The sequence below is a fragment of the Sceloporus undulatus genome, chromosome 3 (assembly GCF_019175285.1).
Source record: "Sceloporus undulatus isolate JIND9_A2432 ecotype Alabama chromosome 3, SceUnd_v1.1, whole genome shotgun sequence".
NCBI lineage: Eukaryota > Metazoa > Chordata > Lepidosauria > Squamata > Phrynosomatidae > Sceloporus > Sceloporus undulatus.
In genome coordinates, this window is record NC_056524.1 from 223,390,328 (window position 1) to 223,414,907 (window position 24,580).

Below are 24,580 nucleotides of genomic sequence, written 5' to 3' on the forward strand. Positions count from 1 at the left end.
TTCAGTGTGTGAAACTGCTGTTTTGACCATATCAAAGCTGGATTCTAGGATTGTTTTTAGACTCCTTTTAAGAATTTTAAGAGTATTTCAATTTGTTTTTTAAATGGTTTTTGGTATTGTTTTAATTGGTTTTTATTTGTTCATTGCCTTAGGAGATCTTATGGGTTGGGAGGCAATATAGAAATACTTTATAAAATTATTGGCCCCATACAGACAGGTCAAAATAAAGCTGCTTGTGGCACTTTGAAGGTATGCTTTTTAAATGAAGCATGTGTCCTAACAGTCTGGAAGCCGTGCCAAAGCCATGCTCCAGTCCTTAGGACTGGAGAGTGGCTTCTGGACTCTTGGGGCGCATGCATCACTTAAACAGCATACCTCCAAATTGACCTGAAGCAGCTTTATTTTAGACTGTCTGTATGGGGCCTATAAATACTTGTTTTTTAAAGTCCAAGCAAGAAGACTTGGACTTTAGTTTAGTTGCACAGTTACACAATTTGTTCAAAACTCATTCTGTCAAATGCAAAATGCACTTTATGACTGCATGTGAGGAGGGGAAAAATCAGTTTGTTTTCAGCATGAGAGAATGAGACAAATAGGAATTCACATCCTTAGCTGAAAGTTCTAAAATCCATGTGACTTCCTTTCTCTTTAACTGAACTGGTTCTACAGAGCACTGGTGTTTTTTTTTTCTTTTCATTCTAAACATTCCTCTCTAATACTGGCTGTGTCTACAATAATCTAATCTTCTACAAAATTTATAATATACCACAGTACCTGTAAATGGGTTAGGTTACGAACTTATGAATTCATTCTTAATGAATATAAAAAATTGCAAGACCTAGGAATATCTTGTGCAAATAAAACTATGTGTTTACACTCATAGTTAAAAACTGTGGAAGAAACATAATGGTATTTTACTTACATGAACCTCTGGGTGAAGCTTAATCAGGAATCGTTTTCTCTTGAAGCTTATTTTTCGGATTTTGGACCAGTTAAAAGTATTGATTTTTGTATTACCCTATATTAAAGGTAATATAAAACAATGGAAGAAATGTACCTAATATGCATGGTTTGAACAGAATAAAAGCATGTATAGGCCTATATTATCCACTATCCAATCTATCTTCTAACTAGATTCTATGCTTTAAATAAAGATTAGTTCTTCATAATTAAAACAACACGGTATTTCAAAAACTTTACAATGAATTCAAGGAGTGCATAAGTTAAAAGTTAAATTATCAAAAATGCTTAGAAGTTACGGGTTTGACCGTTTCTCAAATAACAATAAACCTCAGTAAGAAGAATCCTGGACTGATGAGAATTTCTGCAGTTCAGGACTTCAAAGTCTAGGCAAAATCCACACGATTGTTTTGTGTAGAAAACAACATTTTCTGTGCTCCAACCTTCATAGGCAAAAATATTATTTCTTATGTGGAAAATGCTGTTCACTGCATATAGTTTGTTTATTTGAATTGGCTATAGTACCACACTCTGTATATTTTGTTAATAAATCAAACCATGGTTAAAGCTTAGCTGTAATCATCCAAGAGGATTTGGAACAACTTACAGTATCTCATCCACAGGTTTCAGACCTCTTATCCAAACTATAGCTCTACATATAGCTATGGTGGCAGCTAACTACTGTATATACTCATGTATAAGTCTAGAAATTTTAGTCAAAAAACTGACTCAAAAAACCTGAGTCGACTTATCCACAAGTCAATGTAAGTACTGTACTTTAACTCTTATTTTAAAAAAAGAGAAAAAAAGGAATTATCCCCCGGCGAAAGGTCAGAGTGCAATCTGTCATGGAAGCACCAATCCCCTCTATTCTCTCATCTATCTAGCATTTAGCATGAACATAAACATTTATGCCCGCAGGAATTTTGTAAGTTCTTTGGCACTGTTTTCCTTTGTTTCATCTTTTACATCCTTTGTTACATGCCCCTAGGTTTTACCCTCAACTTTTCCACGAGTCATATTAAAATCCATAATTTTGCCCCAAAGCATGCCCTTGACTTATACATGAGATCCACTTATAGTTGATTATATACGGTATGCATTGGGACTATTCTATTGCAGGTTTAATTTCATGATAAAAGAAGGTAGTTAAATTGTTCAGTAAATAGTGGCATTCCTTGTAATACCAATGCATAGCAGGTTACAGGGGGAAAGAATCAGAACCAAAATATTTTTTAACATTGTTTTTGCCTTTGCTAGTCCAAGCTCACAAGAAACTTTTCCAAGTACTGTATTAAGAATCTTGTCAAATCCTAGATCAACATACTTTTGTCTACAAAGAAAAAAAAAACAAAGTAATGGCTACAAAATGACAGCAAATGAAGATATTACTGCCAATGTTATGAGTATCCCTTTATAAGGGCTGAAACAGACGGCCCTGAAGGGGCGGCCTGATGCTGCCCTTCTGATCGCCAGATTGGGGCCATGGCAATCACATGCTGTGGCCCCAATCTAACTTTTTGCTAGCCCAAAAAGAAGCATTTGAGCTGCAAAAAGCCAGCTTTGTGGCATATAAACATGATGCTGCCAGAGCACTACAAAACTACTCACCACATGGTTGGGTGGGCAGCTTCACGGTGGCTTCCTGCTGGCTTGGGGGGGTGTGTCATCTAAATGACACACCCCCAAGCGACTGGGAAGCCACCACAAAGGGGCCGTCTGTTTTGACTCCTAGTCTTTCTTCTGCAGAGTAATAAACAATTACAGCCTCAGCAGCTGCTCGATTACAACTGTTGGCCATTTAAGGCAAAGAAATCTGGCCACAGGTATGCTGGAGTTTTCTCTCCTCATTAGGTACTTTAACATTGCTCCTCAGCCTTTCAGGGTGGGAAAGAAGATATGAAAGGGCCAGGAGGAGGAGGAGGAGATACAATAATACCCCAGAGCCTTTAAGGCCTCCATCTGCCAGTGATGCCTCTCTCTTAGCTGTAAAGATCCCTGGGCTATAGAGATTGCAGTAGCAAGGAGGAAGTTGGACGATTCATACAGATATAGTTGCTAGACCTAAATCAGATTTGTGACTATTCATACCTTTAAGATAAATCAAAAGTATTGTTGGTGGAACTACCAAAAAGTTATCATATTAAATAATTCTTTCCTACCTGAAATACCAGAACACCCAAATGTGAAACAGCCAAGTTAATTTTTGTCCCCTCACGGTCAGAAGCCAAGTGAAACCTCATGCCATACATCTCTAACTTCCGAGCTATTTCAAGTACTTGGAAATCTGATTCAGCAGGAGTTTGGCCACTATGGTAATCAGAATAAAAATAAAGAAACAATTAATTAATTAATTAATTAATTATTAACAGGAATTAGGAAATTTTAGAGGAAAACCCTGACATACTGCCCCAACAAAGGCAACAAACCACTAATGAATAATACACTAATTTAAATTCACTGTGCCAGACAAAAGGAGAAAATCTTTACAATCCTATTTATAAATATGATGCAAATGATAAAGCACAAGGCAATCTATTTGTTTATTTTGAGGACTGATAGTCTACCCATCATTAAAATGATTCTCAAAGTGGGATTCAAGGAACAAATATGCACAAGAAACTCAAACATACAATCTCACAACTCAGCAACCCATGGAAGATAAAGGATGAAAGAGTAAGTTTCCTTTGGGTTCTGCAGTCTTTGGGGAACTGGAACATGAGATCAAATGCTCATTATGGCTGGAAGAGAGGGAGGAAAACTTTCTGCACCTGGTGCTTCTTCTGCTAACTGATGAAGCTGCCACCAGTGCCTAAAATCCCTCCAACACTGACACAGTAGCACATCCTTGATTTAGTACATCTGAACATCATTTAATATTTTCCATGGTCACAACAGCAGAGAAAAACCTTATCTCACACTAATACCCTCTCACATTGGGCCCTCTGTATCTATTAAGGTTTGTTTCCAGAACCCCATTTGGATACCAAAATCCATGAATGCTCATGTCGCATTATAGATAGTGGCATAGTAAAATGACATGCCTTATATAAAACATTAATGTTTGCTTTTTGGAATTTTTGTGTGTGTGAATATATTTAAACTGTCCTGGGTTGAATCCATGGATGCAAAATCCATGGATATCGAAGGCTGAGTGTAACTCATTGCTCCATATTTAACACTGATGGACATCGGCCTGTCTTCTGAATGACAAAGACCATACCTGAACTCTTGTGGTTTGAATGCATCAGGTTACGTTGCAGTATGTTAAATAATATCTGGCAACACTTCATCAGTGCAGTCTTTTATGGATCAGTTGCACTCTTTGTCTAACTTTTTTTTTTTGGCCTGTCTTAGCACCTACAGCAAATACTTCTATAGATTTCTTGTTGCCTTTTACTGTTCTTTTACCAAGGAGTGAAGTATTTGATTTCATCACCTTTCATACCCACCAATATCAGTTTAAAAGTGGAAACAAAAGGATCCCGCTTCCTCCCTCTGGCCTGCTAAAGGGTAGAAGGGAGTACACAAGCTGGGTATTCATGGTTTCCCACTGCATCTGAGTCGCCCCAATATGTAGCCATAAATTTCACACTTCTAAGTTGCATAGCTGTTTATTGACGTTTCTATCCTATTTTTGTGATATAAAGAATTCAGTGCACATGCTTGCCAAACAACAAAGTGGTTTATATTAACCTTTCTTGAATCTTCAAAAGATACTGTTGGTTAGAAAAATGGTTCAAGTTAGAAGATGAAAGATTACTATCTCTAGAAGATAATGATTTGAGATTTGGTCTACACACTTTCCTCTGGTATAACAAAGTAAGAGAAAACAGAGATTTTGAACAGCACTTCATAAGATCTTTATTGTTGATAGGGAACAACGTAAAACCTCTGTTTTATAGACAAATGCCTAAATCGGTGTCTCCTCAAGAAGCATTTCAACAAAGGTCCAAAATCTGTAATAGGACCTGGCTTAGATATTCTGATATTGTTTTCAGGGAAAATGATAGAATGATCTCCTTAAAAACAAGGGAACAATTGGAATTTGAGAATATTATAATAGATTGGTTTAGTTACTTTCAAATAGCGGAAAGATTTAAATCAGATTGTGTTAATTTTAGAACTACCATGGAATCTAATGAATTGGATAAGATTATAGAAAATAAAGAGAAAGGACATCTTTCAAGATATTATAGGATTCTGAAAGGTAGAGATCTTGAGGATGAAATAGTAAAGAATTGCATGGTGAAATGGTCGCAAGATTTAGGAAAAAATATAGACTTGGAATTATGGGAAAGATCATGGAGAGTGACTAGAAAATTTACTTTATGTCAAAACTTTAAGGAGAACTATATTAAGATGATGTATCAATGGCATATGACTCGTGTTAAATTTAATAGGATATATAAAACTGTGAAGAAAACATGTTGGAAATGTGATAAGCATGAAGGTGATTATCTCCATTTATGGTGGTCCTGCATCAAAGCCAGGGAATATTTGAGATCTATACGATTATTGATGATTAATTTTTTACAATTAGATATCCCACTTGACCCTCGACTGTTTTTGTTAAATATGACTGGAATTTTGGAAAACAAAAAGGCAAAGGAAGCCTCACGTTTAATTTTGTATATGATCACCACGGCCAGAATTTTGTATGCCCAATTTTAGAGAAAAGTCTAGCTATACTTATCGCCAGCCTGGGAAATAAAAATGTTGATATGGTTAAGGAAGAATGGAATTGTCTAAATATATATGATGGAATGAAAGCAGTGTAATTAGGGAGTTAGATGAAATATAGCATATATATAATAATTAATATTCAATAAAGAGATTAAAATATAGGATCTTTTTCCTTTTCTCTGGCTTAAACGATTGACTGGATATAACTGAAGGGAAACTATATTTTTATAATTTTATATGAATTTTACCCTTTACTCTTATTTCTTTTCCCCATACGGATATTGTAAAGGATATATGTACTAATACAATTTTTTCTTTTTTCTTGGTAGTATGTGCTATAAACTAAAAAAGAGGGATACCAATTGGCTTCCTGGATGGAAGTGTTTAGCTTTAGAGAATTACTGATAATATGTATAATATGTATAGGTATATGTACGTAATGTCTATTTGTAAAATGCTTGTTAGTTTGTTATTATGTATCATTATTTGTTATTCGTGTTTTAATTAAATAAAATGAAAAAAAAAACCCAAAAGATACTGTCTTTCTTAAGTGGGAAGAAAACCAGGAATTATTCCAACTGATCCACACTATGCAAACAAATGTTTACAAGCATAAAGCAGTTTCAGAGTAATTATCTTCAGATGTTTTCAGTTGACTAATCCTCGGAGACTGGCCTGAAAACAATCTGGTCTAATTTCATTATCTGCTAAACAGATAAATCTGCTTAGCCATCCTACTCCCAGTGAATTGCCATTTAGAGAATTTTCACAAGAAGAAATATATTCCTGCAATAGATTTTAATAGATAAAATGCTGTTGTTTTTAAAATGAGTTGTGTTCTTACATGGTAACCAAGTATTTGAATGCTGCTGTAATATTCTATCAATTATGAGGATCAAACAGATGGCAGATACCCTGAGAATACCACAAGAGTCAACTGACCATTATGTATTTTTAACTTGGATAGCTGGAAAATATTGTAAAAGCACATATTGTAAAAGCACACAGGTGAGCAGGATACAACCACTCCATATGTATTCCTAGAGATTCATACATTCTATGATAGAGAAGTAATGTTTGGCAATGACAGAATAAGCAGAGCCAAGAAGGATGCTCTTTTAGAGGAAATGGGTGGGAAGCTATAACTGCTTAATTCTTTTTTAAAAAATGCCCTCCCCCAGGTTCATTTACCCACTAGCTTCTATTTAAACAAAGGACTTAATTATGTCCACAAGAAAGCATACCTTGTATTAAACAAAGAGTACACAACACTTTTAATTTCACTGTTATTTTGATTATGTTTTATTTCCAATTTAACAAATAGTTAGAAATAATGAACTTTTAAAGCATTATTTTTAAAATGATTTTAAAAAAAATATCTGTTTTTCTCAAAGCTCAGAACAGCAGCAAGGGATGCTGATATTAACTTTTAGCTGTTATATGCAAGCAATATGGTTTGAGTAGCACCTTGTTTACATGTGTTTGTGTGTCTGTGTTACACCATTCTGTATTGCATATCATGTTTATACTTTTTTTAAAAAAATTGTACCCAATTTTTAATTTGATAGGACTCCAAAGTCTGTCAGATATCACTGTCAAATAAAGAAACAGATAAAAATGTTATCAGTGGTCCCACTGGATACAGTGTACAGTACAATTCAAAGACTTAGCTGTGTTGTCTGGATCAGTATGCAGACTATTACCCCAGCCCCTGGAGTAATTTTAAAAGTCCCCCATAAGCGATAGGTTCAGATTTCTTGAAAGAACAGCATGGGGGTGGGGTGGGAGGGATTGGTGAAAAAGGCAAAGCTACCAACAGATGGATGGCTCCAGGCAGTGAAGACCCCCTGTAGAATGTAAAGGAGGAGCATCTACTTGTGACCCTGAGTGGATGACCTGCTGAGGTTGTTAGCCACGGTGTTGTCTATTCCAAGAACATGAACAGAAGGACCTCAAATACTTTTGGTATGGCAAAGAGTTCCAAGATGTTGATATGACATTTTTTATCAAAGGCAGACAAGGCTTCCTTCACAGAGTATGATCTCAGGTGGGCCCCTCTCTGTCCAATGATGTTTCAGTGGTGACAATCCGAGTCAGAAATCTGAGAAGCAGGGGAACTCCTCAAAGGAGATTCCTTCGGTTTGTCCACTAAATGAGTGATTGACAGGTTTTGGCTTGAAGATGGGGGATCTTGAAGGTTTTTTGTCCATCTGTGACTGAAATACTGACAGAAACCAGAAATGGAAGAGGGTGCATCCATAGCCTGGCAAAATATGTTACTTTTGTAATGACTGTGATGAGTCCCACAAGTCCCTGAATCATCTGCACCTGAAATAGGAAAAATCCTCGTCATATCTTTGCAGTACAAATTCTTGTTGGTACTGGTACTAATCACGGTATCAGTCCCAGTTAGAGGGAGGATCTGGCTTGTATTCTCCATGATATGTTGTGTGTGGGTCTTATCAAGGATGTCTGTCCCTAGCATAAGAGATATGGTTGCTGATGGCATAGCCTGTCGGTTGCCACCTCCTCGGGTAATGGCTGCAGAGGATATTTGACTGACTGGAGAGCGATCAATCCAAGGCCATGGTGCTGCAGAGTTTCAAGGTCTGAGGATACACATTGGAGGGTTGATGGCTGTTCAATCACCTTCCTTCCTGAGTATGCACCCAGGCACTGGCATCAGTAGTTTCATTTTTAGATACAAGGTCTTCTTCAAGGTACTCCAGAATAGATTCCAGAGACCTCTGTGGATTTACAAATGCTGGAGCCATGCATGATGGAAGGTGAGGACCAAAGTATTGTGGTAGGATAGCAACAGATGAATTGGTCATCTTCAGTGTATAGAGCAACTGAGTTCTTACCAATAGACTTCTGCTTCTTCTCAGCACCAAGCAAGTATCTTTGGTCTTCTTTCACGTCTTAGCTTTCGTTGAAGGATCTGTTGATTTATTTATTTATTTACGGTATTTATACCCCGCCCTTCAGCCCTAAAGGCTCTCAGAGCGGCTTACAATTATTATTATTTTTAATAAGACGATTTACCTGGTGTCGGGGGTGGGGGGGATGTTGTGGAGGATGAAGCACCTAGGCAGGTTTCCATATCTGACTGAAGATGGACATCGGGTTGGGCAACAGCAGAGCATCTTGAAGCATCTGACACAGAATCACCCTGTATTTATGCTAAGTGTGTGGTACCATGTTTCATCGATCTGGACAGTACAGAACAGATGGTACTTGAAGACATGTAAAGAAGCTTATTTTGTGCAGTGGATACAAAGACCTTAATAACTGACCCCTAAAGATGGGCTTTGAATCTGGAAAACCCAGTTGCAATGGGCTTGTTGAGAGAAAGTCCAGATAAGTGTACACACTTATCTATCATACAGGCCTCCCTAAGACAGTAGCCATCTAGAATGGCAGTCAGCCTGGGGAATTTTCTTTACTGCACTTTTAAAGAAAGCCTTTGATGCCATAAGCTGCAGGTGGGCAGGAAGAGAACAGAAGGCTGCTTAGTTTTTTAAGGCCTGTTACAGACAGCCAAAATAAAGCTGCTTCGAGTCACAGTGGAGGTACGGTGTTTCAATGATGCATGCGTCCTAAGAGTCCAGAAGCCACACCAAAGCCACGCTCCAGTCCTTAGGGCTAGAGCGTGGCTTTGGTGCAACTTCTGGACTCTTAGGATGCATGCATCATTGAAACACCATACCTCCACTGTGACTCAAAGCAGCTTTATTTTGGCTGTCTGTAACAGGCCTAAGTTCCCAAAGATGGACTGCACAAGGGCAGATGATCCCATATTTGTGAATCACAGAGGCCATGAAGAAGATGATCATATCATTCATCAGATTAACATTAGATATGCCAAATTTCATGCAACATTTTGTTTACATTTCAGCATGTCAAAAATGAGGCAACTTAACATGCACCAAGAACATCTTCATTATAGCATTACTGTAAGGCTATTTTTTTCCATAATGTATAACAATGTGCTGTATAACAGAAATAGGACATTGTTTTTCACTTACATGTGTTTCCTGTGAAATTCAAGTATTTTTGCTTGCAGTCTGTCCTGGTTTGGAAAATACTGATTATTTTTAAGGTGTTCTCGGTCTCCTGATTCATCAAAGTCTCCAATCTCCGCTGTGATTGAAGAGAAAAATATATACAAAATAAAGAGTTCCTTAATACTGCAATTCCACAGACTCAGCAAACAAATCTTTGAAACCACTTTCATTTACAAGAACTGTTAATTGCTCACATCAACCAGTCCCCATTTCTTGGTTTCCCCCCAGAAATAGGAATACTATAGTCTTGTGGAATTTTCATTTAATAAAATTATTCTGTTTTAATCTATTATGAGACACCTTCGGTTTCATACCGAGACAAAGGCAGGAAGTAAATAAGCAAGTGTGGAGCTAGCACAGTGCAGTGGTTTGAGTGCTGGACTACAACTCTGGAGGCCAGGGTTCAAAACCCCCTTGGCCATGAAAACCCACTGGGTGACCTTAGGCAAGTCACACACCCTCATCCCTCAGAAAACCTTGATAGGTTCACCATAAGATTTACATAAGTTGGAAATGACTTGAAAGCACACCACCACAGTACAGTGGTACCTCGGGATACGAAATACCCAGGTTACGAAATTTCCGCGATACGAAAAAATCCCATAGGAAATAATTGTTCCGGGTTACGAATGTTTTTTCGGGTTACGAAAAATTTTTTGGTGCTTTTCGGCGCTATTTCACACGGAATCGCGGCTTTTCCCCATTAGCGCCTATGGGTTTTCGGCTTACGAAGGCTTTTCGGGTTACGAAAGCGGCCGCGGAACGAATTATTTTCGTAACCCGAGGTACCACTGTAATTAAATAAACAAACCTTGTGAGATGAATAGCAGAAAGTGTTTTAGGCTATGCATATGATCTGTGTCTAAATGTGAGTCTAGTGTACTCACATTTTCATGTAGACATGTGCCTACCAGCTTTTCATACAACTGTCACTGATGATTTTTTAAAAGAAAGGAGAAGAGCTGTAGCTCAGTAGCTGAGTACATGTACTGCATACCAAACATCTGAGATTCGATACCTGGCCTCTTCTAATAGGAAGAGGAAAGAATCCTTCCTGAAATGCTGGAGAGATACTGCCAGTGTTGTGTCAAACAATTCTCTGATTCATTATAAAGCAGCTTGCTATATTAAGATCTTCATTACACACAATTTATAGATGTAATTAAGTTTTCTAGGACATGTTTTGTCATGGAATCACCTAGAGAAAAGGTAACATAGTTCCTAGTGGTGCCCACAATCTGGAACATAATTAAATGTTGCTGAACTATGCAGGAACTGCAAGCACAATGCTGTCAATTCTACTTGGTGATGAAGTTGCCCAAAACACATAGTTCTAGATGACAATATCTAATTAAAGAAAATGCAATCTTACAAAACATGAGAAACAAATTAAAATGGTTTGAAAGAGAGAAAAAACTAAATATTTTCAAGAAAGTGAGTGCTATTTTAGCCTGTATTAGTAGAAGCATAGTTTCCAAAAGGGGGAATTAATAGTCCCATTGCCTCATCTGGAGTACTGTGCTCAGTTCTGGGAGTCTTGGTTTGAGAAGGATATAAACAAATTGCAGCAGGTTCAGAAAAAGTCAATGAGGATCATAAGAGTTATGGAGAACAAAACATATGAAGAAATGTTGAAGGAGCTGGGCATGTTCAGTTTGGTGAAGAAAAGACTGTGACATTATTGCACTCTTTAAATACCTCAAAGGCTGTCACAGAAAAGAGGGGACAAGCCTGTGCCCTGCTGTCTCAGAAGGTAAGACTAGGTCTAAAGTTTGAAGTTACAGAAAAGTAGATTTCAAACGAATATTAGAAGTAACTTCTTGACATTAGAAATGGTTTGGCAATGGAACCAAGTGCCTACATAGGTGGTGGGGTCTCCTTCTCTAGATGTCTTCAAAAAGAGGTTGGACAGCTACCTACTGGGGATGCTTTATCTAGAGAACCTGAACGGAGCAAGTGGCCCATAGACTTGATGGCCTATGAGGCCCCTTCCAATTCTATGCTTCTACATGGCAATTATTTGAATCTATGAAAATATAAATTTGGGCTTTAAAAAATTTTTCAAATGTCCTCAGCTGGTTCTAAAAGTTACATCTTTACAAGGCAATGAACAAGAAAGGCAAGAAGATAATCCTGCTACATAAGCAAATGTATAGGATACACTGAGAAGCTGCTCTCAAATATTATTGACAATCTCTAATTAAAAGAAGCACTGAAATGCCTCACTAAACGCCAGCACAGAACAGGCAAGGCATGAGTTAAATAGTTTTGGCTTCATCAAGAAAGCCCTCTCGTGAACATATTAGTTGGACCAATCTTAATGGCACTCAAGAATTATTTTTGACACACATATAGGCAAGACTGTAGATGATCCCATAGCAACATGATCCCAAACTACTTAGAGCTTTAAAGGTTAAAAGCAACACTCTCAACTGGCAAAACTGGAGCTGACACTGAATAAGAGTTACTTTTTCAGACTTCCTAGTCTGTATCAACATCCAAATACCTACACTTCATATGGAATGCAATTTCTAGACAGTCCTCAGAAGCAGCCCCAAGGAAGCTGTGTGGAGGCCTCTCTAGGCATTATTTTTTGACCAGGGAAATACCCTGAAACACCCTCTAGTAAGCACAGGGGGGGAGTTTTGCCATGTATTTGGTTCTCCTGGGCCATTTTAAGCCCAGGAGAGGACTTTTTGAAAACAAGAAGTTAACAGGAAGTGACATTAGAGACATCTGACTGTTGTTGACTCAAACTCTCCTTATTGCTTCAATAAGGTTGGCTGAATCACATATAGTCAGAGTCCATGCCAACATAATACCAAAATCTTAATTTCTTAGTGTTTTTGATATACTGAGGTGTAGTAACTTTACGTTTCCACAGGCCACATTGCATACTAACACTGCAGAAGGTGAGCTATGAGGAGTGCTGCTGTGTTATCATTGCAGGTAAGGCGTTCCTCTGCTAGGTCTCTCTTGATTTGTAATGCAAATAGATACCTAAAAAGAAGAATCAACAGTTTAACATTTGTCAGTTGAAACTATTCATTCTGGCAGAAAAAAGAAGTTTAAATATTAGCTCTAGCCAAGGACAGCAGCAACATGTGTTCATGTTATATGGTTGTGTATCTACACAGAGATGACATTGCTTCCAATACCTTAGACTGCTAACCAACAGAAAGAGTGTATCACCACCATCAACCTGGCAGTTGCTGCGATGTAACAGTTATCAATTACTATTATATCTTCTCAGTGTTTTTTCCTGGCATGACCAGCATACCTGGCATAACCAGCAAAAGTTTGGGAAATTAACCAGCATCAACTCATACAACTGTGTTATGTCTAAGGATATTGAGCTTTAATCCAAAAGTGGCTAGGAGTTGGGATCCAGCAGGAACCAGAGGGACAGAGACTACAAACTGTATCTTGGAACACATAGTCTAAATTCTCTGCCAAGAAGAATAGAACACATACATTCCTTCATTTGGGTTGCCTTGGCAGAGACAATGAAAGAGACATTTTTCTCCAAAAGCTATCATTTCCCATAGACTCTCAAGTCATCCACAGAAGTAATTTAGAAGTTTCAACGAACTGAGAAAAGTGAGACAACAATGGGAAGCTGGCTAGAAAAACAGGATTGAAATTCACTGATAAGATAATATGTACAGGTGGAGTGAAGCAAAGTATACTAGAAACACAAAGCACAGCTTGACAGAAAATTTAGTATGAGCAGCATGGAATTACATAGATCTGCTCAAGTATGCTTCATGGAGTCTCAGGAAGAACACAGAAGACGAAAATATTCCCTAAATACTTCCCGCTCATAACATGCATAGGAAAACAATGGCATAACAAGATAAACTGGATAAACCAACCTAGAATCGGTGAGGCACAATTACATGAACTGACATTAACAGAATAATATACAGACTTTTGCTTAGCTATTACATAGAACTAGTGCTGGGAACTATCAGCTCAATCCTATCCATGTTTACTAAGAAGTAAGTAACAGCAAGTCCACACTATGTGTACACAGAATGACAGCCTCAATTTTCTTCCCAAGGAAACAATGTTACTTAAACAACTTTGTCCCCGTAGAAGTGGCTACTTTTATCCATTTTTGTAGCATGTAAATTATGTTTGTATGTTCCTGAAGCATCTTCTCTGTTACTAGATTAGATTGGGGGGGGGGGGGAATTGTTATTCAAAGCAAAACAAAACTAGGGCCAATACTATCATGGGAAATTGATTTCTCAGACCTCTTGCATCCTATTCATGTTTCTATTGAAAATAATTTATAAATTAACAGTTATTCTTTACCTGGTATACTCCTCTTGCAGCTGACCAGGATCAGGAGGAAAGAATTTTACAGCTAGACGAAGCATTGCATTCTTTGGTCCTATGGGAAAGTCAATACATTTTATTACATTTTTACCTTCATATTTTAACATTCATATTAATGACTGCTGAATTTCAAAAAGAAGGTCATGGGAATTAGCCATTTATGTTGTCAATGGGTTTCTACTGATCAAATCTTATGACCTGGAAGTGGCTGCAATCTCAGGCCTTCTCAAGCCTTTGTACAGTACAGTATACTGTAGTGCCAAAAACCGACATATCACTGACATATGATACATTGTACAGGTGTATTTTGATGCAGCAGCCAGTCTACAACAGATGAAACCAGTTACATTCCTTTAGCTAATGGGTTCCAGAATCTCCTCAGCAAAAGTGTAGAACTGGACTACCAAATAACAAGTTCTATCCAGATCAACCCAGGACCAAGCCTGAAATTCTGCATGGCTGGATAACATGTCCTTTGGGCTGGGGTGCATCCATGAAAGATAGATTTCTAATGTTTTACAGGGCAGTTTAGTTTACAAAAGAAACTAAATCACTTCGGTGTTACGTATATCTCATCCTAACTGAAATGAGAACAGTACAAACAAGTTGTCAAGAGGAAGGTTTATTCCTCTTTCTGTTCTCAATGTCTCTATATCCTTCAACTGCCAGATTAAAGCATAAACTATGAAGCAGAACCTACTAAATACAAAATAACCCTTCTTATGTCACTGCACAGCTTCTTAACGTTTGGCCATGATGCCAATAAGGATTCTAGAACCCTGGGGCCACACCCACTACAACCAGTTTTCTTCCCTAGGGCGGCCACAGCTTAAGAGACATCTGCACTGAATACTTCGTCCCTAAGTACTTGCATTGCACCTGCTTGTCAAATATGGTCAATAGGAAGATTTTCATGGTGCTATAAACTGTATGAATAAACGAAGAAAATGATGTAGTGTTATATTGGTTTAGTAGTTGTGAAATGTCTGATTGGTGTCAATGATCAGGAGGGGAGGAGACACAACATTAAATATACAATGAATAGTGGACAAGTTATACTAATAGCATTTTTGTTATTGAGAACATGACTAAAGCAAGTTGAAGGCACATATGTGCTCATACATGTGCGCACACACAGAGAGAGTAATAGTCAACAGTATTTTATCAATTTTCTACAGTGTTGTTCGCTCTGAGCTGAGAACTCTAAATGAGAGACATAGCTTTCATCTCCTTTCAAAGGAATTAAAGACAAAATAATTCTGAATAACGACATTTATTTCATGTGCTATCAAAGTTTAATAATATACATATATTGGTTGAATCATCACAGAACATTAAATCAAGATATAGTGGGAACATTTGACCACAACTGCTTACTGTACCACAAATGAATACCAGCATGTGAATTATCTCAAGAAAAGCCTCAGTGTTTCTGGTCAATCTAGATTTTAAAACCACATATAATTTTCATATATGTTATCTGTAGTATTTCACAAGACAATAATTTCACTGAAATATAGGGCAAATATATTGGAGCAAAAGCCTAGTTACTAGTAATTCCAACAGAAGATTATTCTCCCACAAGCCCAAAGCATAATTTGCAATTCATCTAAAAACTGGTATGTTGTTTCTGCCCCCCCCCCCATCCTTGTGAAATCAGGTTTATCAAGCTCTAATTAAAACTCAACCATTAGCATAATCTTGTAAAAGAGTCATACTGTAAAAAATACAATAATATAAAATCTATTGAGCATTTACTCTTAGCTAGCTGCAGTGCATCTTAGTACAAAAGAAAAAGATACTGTAAATGCAATGGATACTGTCATGCCCCACACAATGTGGGTTGATTTAGGGTTGGTGCAGGCCAGCATGAAAAGCCGACTTCCAGCCGGCTTGGGCGCGTGCAGTATATGCACAGTACATGCCCCCAAGATGCCCGGAAGCCAGCTTCATGTCACCCAGCTGCCCACCTGACAGCCAGCTTCAGGGTGTTCTGGCAGCGCAGCGTTTACATGCCACACAAGCACCGTAAAGCCACATCAGGGAGGGAAAGGCCAGGTTTTGTTTTTTGTTTGTTTAAAAAATTATTAATTAAAATAACATGCTATAAATCATCTCAGTCATACCGAACAAACAAGTTACATAATCTAAACAAAGATTCAACATGAATACAAGAGCAGGGCATTTTGTGACCTTTTCCCATTTCCCCCCTATAGATCCTCTCCTTCCCTCTCTTGTAAACTTAACGTCAATTTACCATTCCAAAACTTCTTTCTCTCCATACCTTCTCTTATCTTTATTTCAACTTTCTTAAACTTCCTTACACCCTCTTCACTAACATTCTTGATCTTTCATTTCATCTTCTTTCCCACTCATACCTTCCATATAACCTACTTAAACCTTCAACCACAACTCCTATCATCCTATCTTCCTACTCAATTATTTACAGTTTTTCCCCTTCTGATGTAACTGTATTTCCATCATATTCTTTCTTATATAACTTGCTTTTATATCATCTTATTAACATTTCCATTTACATGTATTTATTAACAACTTTGCTATTGTATCTTCAAAATATGTCTTTCTGAATCTTCCAATATGTAGAGTATTGACTATTCTCAACTCTTGACACTCCATTATTGACATACTCTCCCCCTCCCTCCCTTCTCTCCACCTTATGTGTTTAATTGCAAAGGACATACTCTTATTGTTTCTATACTAATCGTTGTGGTATCTTCATATCAAAAGGGTCTCTTTCTGCATTGTTTTTTCTTCTTCTCTCTTCCAGATATGCCAAATCTGGTTTCTATTCTTCTTGTACATCCTCCAAGGGTTTTGTTGACAGTTTCTGAGATAGAATGTCCATTTCTAATGTGTCATACAACTTTATCAACCAATCTTCTTCTTTAGGGAGTTCAGCTTCAAGCCGCCCCTTTGGGGTGGTCTGTTTCACCCCTAAGAAAACATCTTCCAGATATTTTCTATTTCTCATTATTTTGGCATTCTTTAGCATTGTATCAAAAGGGTGATAGACTTCAAGTTATCAGCAGGCATAGAGTACTAGCAATGCTTCTCCTCAAGTTATATTGCCTACTGGTAATGGCTATTTAAAGAAGAAAAAAGAAATTCCCAAAAACTTGTAATACAATTCATTCCTTTGACGTAAAATATAAATTCAGTTACTGTGGGTTCTTACAATGGGTACTTGAGGCCTCTATCATCCCATAGTCAGATGTTATATACAACAGTCAAAGCCAATCACATGCTAAAACTAAGGAAATAAAGCATACAGAGAGATTGAGTTTGACTATTAACAGTTCTCACTAAGGTAAATAAAATTGAGGTTTCTTAACACATCTCACAATTCCTTACAAGAAACAAATGATCTGCTCAATATGAAAGCACCAATTAGTTTCTGAATAAAAAAAGCAAAGCTATTACACTAAAATATTAATAAGCTAATAGTGTAAATCTTTAAATTGGTAAAGCAAATCATGCAAAGAAAAAAATGTCTTAGTATGAGGTCACTGTATGAACGTTTAGGTAATTATTCAAAGGCTTTGAACTCTGAACATTTCAACCTCCATCCTCCCAGAATGAATGCTACTTTTCAGAATGAAAGGAATACTGATTAAATCTTAAAGATGTAGCTGTACTATACATTGTAACTGACATCTACCAGATGCCTCCTTACAGCTAAATCCAGCCATCAGCACATATACAGAATTCCTGATCACATGTTTACAGAAGGAGTGGTAAAGTGTGGCCTACAGGCTGCATGTAGTCCCCCAAGTCATTTTTGAGGACACCAAGGGCTCATTCCACAACATTCCTCATGTTCCCAGTAATATAGGATTAATGTCACTATGGCCTGTTACAGACAGCCAAAATAAAGCTGCTTCGAGTCACAGTGGAGGTATGGTGTTTCAATGATGCATATGTCCTAAGAGTCCAGAAGCCACACCAAAGCCACACTCCAGTCCTTAGGGCTGGAGCGTGGCTTTGGTGCAACTTCTGGACTCTTAGGATGCATGCATCATTGAAACACCATACCTCCACTGTGTCTTGAAGCAGTTTTATTTTGGCTGTCTGTAACAGGCCTATGTTCCCTCTACTCTTGGGAAGTTTAAAGACTGAAAGAAGTAAAACAGAAATTGACTGAGGGAGACATTGAGGCACTTTATATTAACAACTGTTTTGCAAATTAAAATAAATCAGGAGGAGTAGGTGTGGCTCTCCAGGGACCATCTGGGGGCTAACCCACTCTTGGTTATTTCCTATGTGTGCTTTACACTGCATAGGAGATATAGAACACTGGAACATATACTAACCAAGGTGCCACTAGCATGTGAATGGTGGAAACTGCCAACTGGCTGAAGGCAAAGGATAAAAAGAAGTAACTGATAGGAGATAAAGGATTAAATGGAGTGTGCAAACGTCAACAGTGAAGAGGTCACACTGTCCCCCCAAAAGACCTGCCTCCCCAGCTGCCCACTCTCCTACAAAAAAATAAAAAAAATAAAAATGTAAAAACTTTTTTTGCACCTAAATGGTCCCGTATGCCCTGCATGGGAGCCACTCTGTCACTTTTCCACCTTCTCCTGAGATGTTTTGTTTTAAAAAAGCTTCTCCTGGGCCTAAAAGGACCGAAGGAGTAGGGGACCAAAAACCTGGTGAAAATGCCCCACACCCTCTACCAGATGTTTGGAAGTATAATATTTTTATTTCTTTCACTTGGGGATTGAGGGGAGTTTAGAAGAATAATCTTCAGGGTTGCTTTCAGCTCATGGTGTACACGTGCCCTCCCCTAAATTTTAAAAAGCTAGAGGAATACAAAATCAAAAAAATACAGTTTGCCTTTGAGTGTAGGAGGTACACAGGAGCACAAATATGGGCTTTATGAAACTCATAAAAGAATATAAATTCTAAGCCTGAAAAGAGATGTTGGTTTGTAAAATATGATGATTTTTAAACTGTATTTACAACATATGTTTAAATATTATCTTTAATTTTGTTGCATTTTTATTTTCATTGTAGATTATTATTAGAATAATAAATGTAAGAAGCTAACCCCAAAACATGGGTGTGAATTATCGAATTAGCAAGTGGGAATTCTATTTGCAAACCACCTTAAAATAGTTTCAGTCTTTTTTGGCTTTTTCATATGTGGAAATGACACCTCTGGCCATTGATTAAACTACCTAGAATAAGTTTGTGTGGCATGCATACTAAGTGACCTACCTTCACGTCTTTGGAAAACAGGAGCTATTAATAACAGCACTAAATAGGTGTATTACCCATTTCCACTTTAATTCTAAAAGGTAATTATTTGAGATAGATACTGTATGTACTTACTTCGTATCTGCTTAATGGTGGGTTTCATAGGCTCAATCCAAATCTAAATTAAAAAATAAAAAAATTAGGTAAACAAGGAAACAAATTGTTTTGACAACTAAAAAGCAAAACTTCCTCCATTAGAGGTTTTAATCACTATCTATGCTTAGCAGTAAGCCTCAACCTAAGCCTGTAAATGATCATTACAAAAGTATAATGGGGCATAAGGACAAAGGAATGGTTTCCTGAAGTTAACAAAGGGAAGGCCACTGGATTCATACCATACGGATGCATAGCATATTTTGCATGAATCTGTGAAGGGGAACTATTTATACAGAAACCTGTACCATATTGTTCATGGAACAAGCAAACTGTGAACTTTCTCTGGAAATGTCAAACAGGAAACTGGGTGAAATCAACTCAGGACAGTTAGGATATTGGGAACTCAGACAGTGTCAAAGACCAGAATAAATAACTCTTAAGACCCTTTCTAATGCATATATTTACATGCAAACTTCACAAACAACTTTAGAGGCTTTTTCACCCACAAAGAAAGCAGCTGGCATATCACTAATCACATAAATCCCTCTGATAAATCTTGAAAAATGTGTAGCATGAGTTGGAAACTATAGGGCAATACAGATCAGCACAATATGCTGGCTTCCCAGCGGTATGGGGAATATGGCATATGGATAGGGTTGCCATAATTATCCACTATTACCAGGGACAAAATGTGGAACAAATTCGAGACCAAACTGTAGGACAACTGCAGGACAAAACTCAGCCCAAAATGTAGGACATTTGGGCTACATTTTGTCCCTGGTAATAGTGGACAATTATGGCAACCCTACATATGGACGATGTATGCCCCGAAGCAGGCGTCACGGTGCCCACCCACACAGATGGTGGGCTGCGTTGCAGCGCTCTGGCAGTGTGGTCGAAAAGCCTCTTTTTTCTGGTGCAAAAAGAAGCAGCATTTTGCCTCCTCTTTTTGCACCAGAAAAAAGCCAGAGTGGGGCCACAGCATGCGCCCACCCAGCTCTTTCAGGGGCACTGTCACGTCACCCCTTTGAGCTGGTCTGTTTCAGCCCTATATACATTGTAAATAGCTACACCTAGACATGCAAATTCTGCCATCAAATTAAGTGCACTCTGTCTGCAAGATTTCTTAAAAATCCTACAAACTTCAAACTTTCATTTGATTGTAAGATGTTGAGTTGGAGACAAATCTGACTGATCTGTACATTCAAAAACATACAGATTTTAACTCTCCCTGCCAAAAATAGAAGGGGCATTCAGTAATTTTGAGAGACTATTGGGGTATTCAGATGGTAAAAATAATCCAGATAGAATCTGGGTTGAATCTTTGTTGTTCATGTATGCTTCAAATGCATCCAATTAACTTAATCCAGGATAATTGATGTTGGATTCTCTCCCCCCCCCCCCATTTTCCTAAAAGATTCAGATTCTCAGATGAACTGGTGGCATAATAGTTAAATGTGGGTACTGCAGTCATGCACAGCCACAATGTTGTGAGTTTGATCCCAGGCAGGGCTCCAAGGTCCGCCAGCCTTCCATCCTTTCGTAAAATGAGTTCCCAGCTTTTTGAGAGCAATTGGCTTACACATTGTAAACCACTTAGGGAATGCTAGTTCACTGATACGTGGTACAGAAATGGAAGAGCCCTCCCTCCAATCCATCTGCCTTGGTCCAGGCCTCAGAGGGAGAGAAGAACCACTGGACCTCCTCCCCTTTCCCTCCACCATTTCCTTCTCCTTTTGATTCGTGTCTTTTAGATTGTAAGCCTGAGGGCAGGGAACTGTCTGATTAAAAATAATAATTGTAAGCCGCCCTGAGAGCCATTAGGGCTGAAGGGCGGGGTATAAATACCTAAATAAATAAATAAATAAATAAAAACGTGCTATTGCTGTGAGTAACCAATATGAATAGACCCAGGACAAACCAGGATAAAACTGCATGCCTTGAACATGCTTCCAATACATATGTACCATCAACTCCATCTTTATTCAAGTGTGGACATGTGTGAGCAATGGAACATGCAGAGATGGACATAAATGAGGTCCCACTGTATGAATAACAAGCCCAAAATGCGTGAGTGAAATTATTCACATAACTGCGCTAAAAACACAAACTGAAAGAAAATCCATTAAAAAGCTTTTACACTCAGACAAATACATGTTACATACCCAATATGACTGTGTATTCTGGAACTCAATCCCAAAGTAGTCAGACTCAACCAAATTCAGATGATTAAATACTTCTGTCAGCAGTTTCTGGCCATAACATTTTGACTGGGAAAGTAAGTAAAAATGAGAGCTACCATTAGTTACAATTCAGGAACAAAATATATTAACTCTTGAAATGAAATGACTCATGCTAGTTTTAAAGTTTCATCATAAAATAAACAAAAAACTAAAACAGTTAATGTTAGTTAAAACTATTTCACCACCATAATGTATCAGTAGTTTTTCTTTACATTACTTGCCATTTCTGTTGCTTGCATTCCCAAAGTCAGTGTGATTTCTTGTACTTGTGTTTCCCTGAGAGGTCATCTGTGCAGTTACACATATGGGGGTGCATCTGTTTAGGATCTATTTCAGGAACCTTCTATAGCAAAGGTGCATTCCAGACCAAGAACTGGACTGTATTCCTAGTAACCAGCTAGGGGACTGGATGATGCCTGGGAGTAGAATCCTCCTAAACTCTGTCTGCCTCCTCTCATATCACAGGGGTCCCTTTCTCCACAAAATGGGAGACAAAACAATCACTGCATGTCTCTTTGTTCAGGAAAAAATGGACTGTCCCTTTCTCTCTGCTGAGAAAAGAACAGGATGGCTGCTATGCAGAGAACAGCACAGACAATCCCCTTCAGTGCCAGAGAAAGATAGTCTCTCTCTGCTCAGCACTGGAATATGGCTTTCTCTAGTAATAGAAGAGGAAACCCCACTCATTTCTAATTAGTGATAGAAGATGCAAGTTGGATTTCCTCTACTATCAACACAGGAAAACTTCTCTTCGCTAATCTTGGAAGAGAGGTGAAAGACAGTGAGAACTCCTTGGATTGGTTTTGGCCCACAGGCTATATAGCAAGCGTGGCCAACCTTTTTTAACATTAAGAGCCACATATGATGTTTGACAGTCAGAAGACATGAACTAGTATTACACACATGTTATTACTGTTACAGGTAACATTTTGTTACAGAAATATATAATAAATACACTGGACTCTGGATATCTGTGGGCTTGTCATCTGCAGATTTAAAAAGCTATGGACTGCAAGCCCTGTTGCTTTCAATGGGAGTGTGTGCATGCAGCCACATTAGTGACCACGCACATATCACGTCTGCAACTGAAGACAATGGGACTTGAGGTCTCGCATTTTTCCTTATCCACAGGAGAGGTGGTCCAGAACAGACCTCCTGTGGATACGAAGGGCGAACTGTATTAAGAAATACACATACATAATAATATTTAATCATTTATATGTAGTTTTTAAACTGTTAATTTGTATTAGTTTCAATAATAACAAAGTGCGCACACACGCACACACACACACCAAATGTTTTCAAAGTCCTGATTGAATAATGTTTTAATTATATTAAGTATACTGAATGAACTATATAGAAACATCTAGGAAAAATATGCAAATTTGTGTGTCATTAACATGAAACAAAAGAGGTAAAAACAGATATTTGTAATATTTATTTGTATTAGTAAACAGCCAATCAAAACACAGAGAAAAATATGTAAACCAATAGTAAGCCTTTGTTGTTATTGCTATGTGCCTTCAAGTTGTTTTCTTTTTAAGATTTATTCTGAGGGGGTTGGCCTTCTCCTTTCTGAGGCTTAGAGACTATGTGACTTGACTAAGGTCACCCAGTGGGTTTCCATGGCCGAGCTGGGATTCAAATTCAGTTCCCCAAAATTGTTTTCCAATGCTCAAACCGCCACCCCCCACAATTTTCTTTAATCCCTGACTATATAGATATACAGAGGTAACTTGGAGATGGGAACCAAGTCCAAACATGAAATTAATCTATGTTTTGTATACAGCTTATATACATATGTTTGTGTACACTGAACCATCACAAAGCAAAGGTGTCACTATCTCAGCCACGCATGGAAAAAGTTTTTGAATATTCTAGATTTTGGAATTCTGGATAAGGGGCACTTAACCTTTCTAGGAAAATACAGTAAAAAGAAACAACATGCAAAGAATTGAATTTCTTAAATATTCTGAAACTTTTTGAGCTTAACTCCAATAAATGTGAACACCTACCTATACTGTATCAGCTTCTAGTTATTTTAAGTCATGTAAGTTACTTTCTGTTATTTCCTAACAGAAATTCCTAGCAGAACTCCTATTTTTTTGAGTCAAAAATCATAAACATAAGTATCCTTTATCAGTCACTGAAATTCTGTAAAACTATGAATCTAATGAAGGAACAATAAATAGTAGAATGTGTTAGCAAGGTTAAGTACCGTAAGCAGAATTCATATTATAATTATAACTACCACATAGATGTCTGCTTCATAAGCATCAGATTTTTAAATTCCCCGAAGAAATACTGAAAGAAGAGTATATGAAGAACCTGTAATATCTGATTTACTCAGTCCAAATTGCATCATCCTTTCCACAGTCTCCTCAAGCAGGTTTCAAGTCCTTAATTCTCATGTTTGCTGACTTTACAGACTGATCAGTAGTTTCACAGTCAGCAAGAAATATTGTCCCTGTACTTAAATTGGTAAAGCTTTGCTGCTCATCTAGTAATGTAAATAGCTATCAACACTGAATTTCCACATGTGCACTATCTGAAGTATTTTCAAATACAGTATAGAACAAAAAATATTGCATTGAAATATAAATAGCCATGTAATTAGGCTACAGCTTTGTCAGAAACACCATGTAGAGACCACTTCTTATTGCAGAATGTCTATTTTAAAACTTATTTCACAAATCTAAGTTGTGAGAACTAAAATAAATTAGCCTATGGAACCATCTATTATGATATATATGCCAAAACTAATACATGTATATATTCACCACTACATTTAATTTTATTTCCTCAAAGTAGCAGACATAGATTTAAAGATAAAATGCAATCATAACATAGATGTATTTATGAAGAGTGAAAATAAATGTGTACTGGCAAGAATGTCAGGTGCTG

The 24,580-nt window shown here is 37.6% G+C and overlaps 1 protein-coding gene across 2 annotated transcripts in view; it reads right to left on the reverse strand.

Moving 5' to 3' along the window:
- FARP2 (FERM, ARH/RhoGEF and pleckstrin domain protein 2) overlaps positions 1 to 24,580 on the reverse strand; it is a 92,575-nt gene that overhangs the window by 45,071 nt on the left and 22,924 nt on the right. For both annotated transcript variants that reach the window (XM_042460970.1, XM_042460969.1), the window contains exons 3-9: positions 21,599 to 21,703; positions 19,413 to 19,455; positions 14,034 to 14,112; positions 12,616 to 12,713; positions 9,675 to 9,789; positions 3,123 to 3,270; positions 923 to 1,018 (exon numbers count right to left, since the gene is read on the reverse strand). In XM_042460970.1, the coding sequence (XP_042316904.1) occupies positions 923 to 1,018; positions 3,123 to 3,270; positions 9,675 to 9,789; positions 12,616 to 12,713; positions 14,034 to 14,112; positions 19,413 to 19,455; positions 21,599 to 21,703 (684 nt within the window). The remainder of the gene's footprint in view (positions 1 to 922; positions 1,019 to 3,122; positions 3,271 to 9,674; positions 9,790 to 12,615; positions 12,714 to 14,033; positions 14,113 to 19,412; positions 19,456 to 21,598; positions 21,704 to 24,580) is intronic.